General features: G+C 41.4%; 1 protein-coding gene across 1 annotated transcript; it reads left to right on the plus strand.

The window, feature by feature from the left end:
• Positions 1-3,505: 3,505 nt before the first annotated feature.
• On the plus strand, positions 3,506-6,855 carry LOC123102749 (uncharacterized). The gene is made up of 4 exons (XM_044524180.1): positions 3,506-3,911; positions 4,549-4,682; positions 4,819-4,953; positions 5,280-6,855. Exons 2-4 carry the CDS (start codon positions 4,556-4,558, stop codon positions 6,629-6,631), a joined length of 1,614 nt encoding a protein of 537 aa, XP_044380115.1. The 5' UTR covers positions 3,506-3,911; positions 4,549-4,555; the 3' UTR covers positions 6,632-6,855.
• Positions 6,856-7,462: the final 607 nt, after the last annotated feature.

Below are 7,462 nucleotides of genomic sequence, written 5' to 3' on the forward strand. Positions count from 1 at the left end.
TAAATATGAGACCTAAGTGTTATTGTGAATATGGTTAGTTCATAATCTTTGCTGAAAACTTGAATGCTGGCTTTACATATTTACAACAACAAGAGCAAACAGAGTTTGTAAAAGTTTTTCTTTATCACTTTCAGTTTATCAACTGAATTGCTTGAGGACAAGCAAATGTTTAAGCTTGGGGGAGTTGATACGTCTCCGTCGTATCTACTTTTCCAAACACTTTTGCCCTTGTTTTGGACTCTAACTTGCATGATTTGAATGGAACTAACCCGGACTGACGCTGTTTTCAGCAGAATTTCCATGGTGTTATTTTTGTGCAGAAATAAAAGTTCTCGGAATGACCTGAAAATCAATTGAGAATTATTTTGGAATATATAAAAATTACTGGAAGAAGAATCCACGTCAGGGGGGCCTCCACCTGTCCACGAGGGTGGGGGCGCGCCTGCCCCCCTGGGCGCGCCCCCTGCCTCGTGGCCCCCCTGACGCTCCACCGACCTCAACCTTGACTCCATATATTCACTTTCGGGGAGAACAAATATCAGAGAGAAGGATTCATCGTGTTTTATGACACGGAGCCGCCGCCAAGCCCTAAACTCTCTCGGGAGGGCTGATCTGGAGTCCGTTCGGGTCTCCGGAGAGGGGAATCCGTCGCCATCGCCATCATCAACCTTCCTCCATCACCAATTTTATAATGCTCACTGCCGTGCATGAGTAATTCCATCGTAGACTTGTTGGACGGTGATGGGTTGGATGAGATTTATCATGTAATCAAGTTAGTTTTGTTATGGTTTGATCCCTAGTATCCATTATGTTCTGAGATTGATCTTGCTATGACTTTGCTATGCTTAATGCTTGTCACTAGGGCCCGAGTGCCATGATTTCAGATCTGAACCTATTATGTTTTCATCAATATATGAGAGTTCTTGATCCTATCTTGCAAGTCTATAGTCACTTACTATGTGTTATGATCCGACAACCTCGAAGTGACAATAATCGGGACCACTCCCGGTGATGATCGTAGTTTGAGGAGTTCATGTATTCATTATGTGTTAATGCTTTGGTCCGGTACTCTATTAAAATGAGGCTTAATATCCTTTAGTTTCCAATAGGACCCCGCTACCACGGGAGGGTAGGACAAAATATGTCATGCAAGTTCTTTTCTGTAAGCACGTATGACTATATTCGGAATACATGCCTACATTACATTGATGAACTTGACCTAGTTCTGTGTCACCCTAGGTTATGACTGTTACATGATCGATCGCATCCGGCATAATTCTCCATCATCGATCCATTGCCTACGAGCTTTTCATATATTGTTCTTCTCTTATTTACTTTTTCGCTGCTACTGTTGCAATCACTATAAAACCCAAAAATATCACTTTTGCTACCGTTACTTTTGCTATCGTTACCACTGCTATCAAATTACTTTGCTACTAAATACCTTGCTGCAGATATTAAGTTTCTAGGTATGGTTGAATTGACAACTAATCTGCTAATACTTGAGAATATTTTTTGACTCCCCTTGTGTCGAATCAATAAATTTGGGTTGAATACTCTATCCTCGAAAACTGTTGCGATCCCCTATACTTGTGGGTTATCACCGAGCACTAGAAACAATATTGGTGGTAAGCTTTTTCCTCCCTTGAGCAATCTCCAGATCCTGTAGGTACCTCGTAATAAAACACATAGTTGAGAAAGGACTCTCAAATTCTTTGTCATGAATAGCTCGCCTCCGCGCCCACAAATCGCCCACATGGTGATCAAAACATTTGCAAGATCATTTTCATTCATTGCGTCGAACAGCCACAAAGGCGCATCCTCTGTTCTATTGGAGATTACATGTTCTAGCACCTCCTCGTCTCCTAAAGCCCATACACACCGGGCCATACGGCAGTCAAAAAAAGAGTGTCGCCAAGTGTCAGATTCAGCGTGGCATTTACAGCAGGCCGACGAAGTAGTCAGCTTCCAGCTGCCTACCTTATTTGCAGTTTCTAACAGAAAGAAAAAAGAACAAATGAGGAGGCCCGCTGCGCGTCTCTGCAAGCGTCAGCATCCTTAATCGACGCTAACAGCGGGACCTCCTATACGCCGCTTGTTGCGGCAAGAAGTCGACACTTCGCACATGAGTTGCTCACCTGGGCCGGCCCATCTCGCGGGAGCGCGACGTTCGTGAGGTAAAAATTCGCAAAAAGGATTGCATCGGGTGGGAATCGAACCCGTGTCATCCAATTGATATATGCGCCGAGCTAGCCACTATGCCTAGCTAGTTTAAATGCTAAATTGGCAGCGCAAACCTAAAAGAAACTAACAGTAGCGACAAAACTTAAAATATCACTTCACAAAACTAAGTACTTTTCTGAATATGGGAACATTTTTTCAGAAGCTGAAAGAAATTTTATAACCGCACATTTTTCATAAATTAAGTACTTCTAAAAGCGCATACTTTTTTGAATTTGCGAGTATTTATTACAAAAGATTTTTTTTTGAAATTGTGTACAAAATTTGAAAACTGGATTTTTTTTGAAAACACGAACATCTTTTGGGAACCTCAAACAGTTGTGAAGAAAGGAACAAAATTGAAAACGAGAACATTTTTCAAAATTGTGATTTAAATTCTTGAATATTTTTTTGAATTTAGAGAACAAAATTTTGAAATTAGGAACAAAATTTGAACATGAACATTTTTAATGCACAAACATTTTTTGATTCTTGAGAACAAATTTTGAAACGGAGAACAAATTTGGAAGCGCGGACAATTTTTTAAAGCATTATTTTTTTAATCTTGGGAACAAATTTTGAAACAGAGAACAAATTTGGAAGCGCAAACAATTTCTTAAAGCACGATCATTTTTTGAATATTGAGAACAAATTTTAAAATGGAGAACAAATTTGAAAATTCCTGAACAAATTTGGAAGCGCGAATGTTTTTTGGAAAGGTGAACAAAAAAATTGAAATCTGGTCCATTATATGAATTTCAAAAGTTTTGAACTTTTTTGTGTTACGAGAACAATTTTTGAATTTTGAGAACATTTCTTTTGAAAACTGAACATTTTATGGAAATACAAACAAAATTTGAATATTTTTGAAAAAGAGGAGAAAATAAAAAGAAAATGAAATAACAAACCAAAGAAAGAAAACAAATAGAAAAAAAATAAGAAAAGAAATAAGAAACAGAAACAATAAAAACGAAAAGAAGAAGAAAAAAGCATCGCTAGAAGTTGGGCCGGCCCACTGCGTCGTTCGCTCGCGCAGCCCCTGTGCGAAGCGTCGACAATACGACGCAGCGAGCGGCGTATAGGATTTTCCGGTAACAGCGCGGACTAGGAGAAGGTCCGGGCCTTACCGATAGCCCTGGCGGTGTATGGCTCAAATAGAAAAGCAGAAAGAACGGGCCTTACCGATAGTTTGGGTCTCGTCTATTTCTGTGGCCCGAACCGAGAGCCCAAAAACTCTCGTACCAATAATTTCTTTACTTTATTGTATTCGCCGGTCTTTCCCATAAATAATACCAAAAAGGACACGGGCCGTGGACCAAACTCTTTTCCCCCAAATTTCCCCTCTTTCCCCTCCTCACCCCTCGATCTGATCTCGATTCATCTAACTCTCCTCCCCGAATCCTCAATTCGACACCAGATCCGGTCCTCCCTCGCCGAGGCCTCTCTATCGGTGCCGATTTCGCCCCGTATCGTTGATTCTGTGTGTTCGCGAGATTAGGGTTTCGAGGCGCTGAAATCGGGTACCGATTGGCTCGATTGAGGCGGAATTTCTCCAGGGGAGGCTGGTCTGTGGTTGATTGGTGGCTCTGAGATCCTATTATTGCGGTTCTTTTCATCGAATTTGCGCGATTTGTTTGCTAGGGTTTCGTCGTTTCCCTCCCGTCCAACCCTCCGTCGACCCCTCATCGCCAGTAAGTACCCCTCCCCTTTCTTGATTTTTGATTTCTTATATTCGAGAAAGATAGATCTAAAATCGACCTGGCTTGGATTCAGCGGGACCTTAATTTAATTTGACTTATTTTTCATGCGGCGAATTTAATTTTGACTTATTTTTCATGCGGTGAATTTGATTTTGACTTTAATAGGGTAGCCAAACCTGATTTGAATTGACCGATTGATCCATGTTCCATGGATGTCGCGTGGAGCTTGCTTCCAAATTCTCATAGGGAGATCACGGCCGTGTATACTGCCTGTGATTGCCCATACAAATATAATTGAATAAACTTCTACATGTGTTGCACCTTCTATAGTTTAGTGGGAGAACGTTGCATGTGCGGAAACAATGTTATGCACTTGGTTGAAAACATGAGATGCAATCGATTTGTGCACCCTAGTTTGGTGATGTGCACTTGAAGGTTTGTACATCAGTGTGGTTGGCGGTAGTGTTCAACTTGGATGTTCATTTGCAATTTGTATAAGTAACACAATACGTTTCCTCTTCAAGATGTGTAGCTATCGTTCTAGTCCTGTGCAGTGATCACCCGGTGCAATATAATTGTATCTATTTGCCATCATTTTGTTATCTAATGGAAGAGTTCTCTTCCTCAGGAGCATTATGTTGCATCAAGAAAATAGTGAGGTTTATGTGAGGCACCACTCCGAGCAGCTTGCGTGTGGCAATCTGAGGGGAACCGATGATGGGCGCTCAAACTTCCTTCCTGAGAAATACCATATTGCAACAGGTAATGACTGCCATTTCCCTTCGCCTTGTACAAGCATGCCTAGATTCTTGTGCTAGGTTGTGTGCAATTAAAGTTTGTCAAATGAATGTAAACTGACCAATCTGATGAAGAGTTGGTCCTAATTTTGGAATTTCAGAATGGAATACCACAGCTTGTCTAGTTAATACTGCCAGTGCTGTTAAAGAAGTGACAGTCGATCATCATAAGAGACCTGCCTCTAGTGGTTTCACAGACATGTTGGACTGCAAACGGATGAAGCAGGAAGAGCAAAGTAAGACATGTTAATTCGCAACCTTTTATGGAAGTTCTTACTCTATCATTTACAAAAACTTTTGATACTTCGCTTTTCTACACTTTACACTTTGCTTCCATACACTTGACACTTCCCGCCATGAGGACTAGTTTCCCCAAAGGGTTCTATTAAATCTATCCATCACCCCTACGTGACCTTGTTATGCATGATTGAGATAGTATGGCGGGTATTTTGGCCATCTTTGTGTAGAGGTTTAATTTCCCTGTTGCGTGTGGATGTCCATTACTGCCATGTGTTTCTATAAAACCAAAGTGCTGATTGGGCTCATATTTTCTCCATTTCAGCTGTATCTGAGAAAGATAATGCAGCAGATGCTGACATAAATGTTCCAGAGTATGGATCATACAGGACATGGGAGAGAATCTCCGATCTGCCAGCATACGGTAGTGAGGAAAGTGAGGATGAAGGTGTAGATCCACCTGTTAATTTTTCACTAGCCCAAACTTATGTTGAAGATTACCTGCGATCTGCAAGTTATTGTCAAAGGGAAGACATTTACTCGTCTGTTAGCCTTTGCCCTACAAGGAAAACTGTTCCAATTGGGCCAAATTATCAGGCTGAGTTGCCAGAGTGTGCATCTGGTGATTGTAGGAGCTCAGTTGATGGTAATGCTGATGTGTCATCATCTTCTCACATATGTGATATAAAGGAAGCCGAGAGTGACAAGTGGATTAGGAACTCTGTCATTCCAATGCCTGGTTCTGTTGAGTTACCTTCAGTGCTGAAACCCGTTTGCTGTAAGACAGATTGCAGTTGTGTTGATGAAGGTTCGATTGCGTGCGTGAGGAAGCATGTGAAGGAAGCAAGAGAAAGACTAATGACTGCCCTTGGTCTGAACACCTTCAAAGAGTTAGGATTCTTTGACATGGGAGAGGAGGTGGCCTTGAAATGGACTGAAGATGAAGAGCATTTGTTCCAGGATGTGGTATCATTAAACCCTGCCTCTCTTGGAAGGAACTTCTGGGATGAACTTCTGCTTGCCTTCCCATTGAAGACTAACAAAGAGTTAGTGAGCTACTATTTCAATGTCTTCATATTGAGGAAGAGGGCTGAGCAGAATAGGTTGGATCCAATGAATGTTGACAGTGATAATGATGAATGGGAGGGAAGAGATGATGATGAATTTGCTGTGACAGAAAGGGCTGGTGAGGATTTGCTGCTCGAGTCTCTTACTGATCAAGATGATGGTGCATGCAATCAAGTTCCCCTCCAGGGAAATATGCATGAAGAGTCTGGTGAGGAGGATGAGTTTGACTGTTGTGGTCACAGGCAAGAAAATTGCTGCGTGGAGGGGAATGTCATGGTGTCCCTTGTGGACAATAACCAGGAGGCAACCATCTTTTACACAGATGCTCAAGACGACTCATGCACATCATTTGAGGCTCCGCATGTTTGTACCATGGATGGCACACCCACTGATATTGCTGGAGACCACTACCGGGATGTTGGCTTTGGTAGCGTTGCAGATCATGGATACTTTGGTGGCCATTGCGACCCGAAAACATGGGATATTGGTTTCAGTAGCGTATGGGAGAAAGACGAATTTCTTTCGACAAACAATGTGATAGAAGAGGTGTTTGGAAAGGGTTCTTGTGAAATTGGAAATGACTCTTCTACTGCCCAGGGCATCATTTAAAGATGATCCGGGTTTCTGATGGAGAGCGAAGGCCGAACCTGCTTTTGAAATTTGTACAGTGATAGCTCTTCCTTTTTTTTTGATGATGATTCACTTGCCTGTAGAAATCCCGCCTCTGTCTGTCCCGAGAACATCTGTTTGAGAAATGTAATTTCATTCTCATGATGAATGTCTGTCTATTTGTAGTTATCCATCATCGGTCGATGATCTCCTGTAGCCTGTTCCCTGTTGTAGCCTCTGTGTACTGTTGTCATGACAAGTTTCAAGGCCTGAGCATTTTTGCATATGCTAGCGACGGTCAATATGATATAGATGTTGCTCTAATATGACAAATCATATCGCTTTCCTTATTCTACTTGCATCTTTTTAAGTAGATGACACTTCCCAAAGCAGGGTTGTGTTACTATGAGGTGTCAACGGATGGTCAACCGTGAAGTCTCGCTCTCGGTTCGTTGCACAAGTTTTCGTGGCAAGTTTTTCTTTTGCTACGCCTGACAAACGTCCTAGTTTATTGGTCTCCTTTGAAATTTGTGCTAAATTTTGTTCAAGTATTTAACTAATAAAATGTAAATGCATGTTAACAAAATTTATTTCGTTGGATTCATATTTGAATATAGTTTCCAAATGATATAGTTTTTGGTGACATGCAAGAACATTTTTGTTAGTTAAATTTATGATCAAAATTTGGCGCAAAATACAATAGGACCCAACAAACCAGGATGGAGGTAATAGTACTGAACTGCAAATTTATTACTTCCACTTATCTAACCATCAGATGTCAAGTACTAGATCTGAGATGCCACATATCTTCCTTAGGTTTTGGCACCTTGC

The sequence above is a fragment of the Triticum aestivum genome, chromosome 5A, assembly GCF_018294505.1.
Source record: "Triticum aestivum cultivar Chinese Spring chromosome 5A, IWGSC CS RefSeq v2.1, whole genome shotgun sequence".
NCBI lineage: Eukaryota > Viridiplantae > Streptophyta > Magnoliopsida > Poales > Poaceae > Triticum > Triticum aestivum.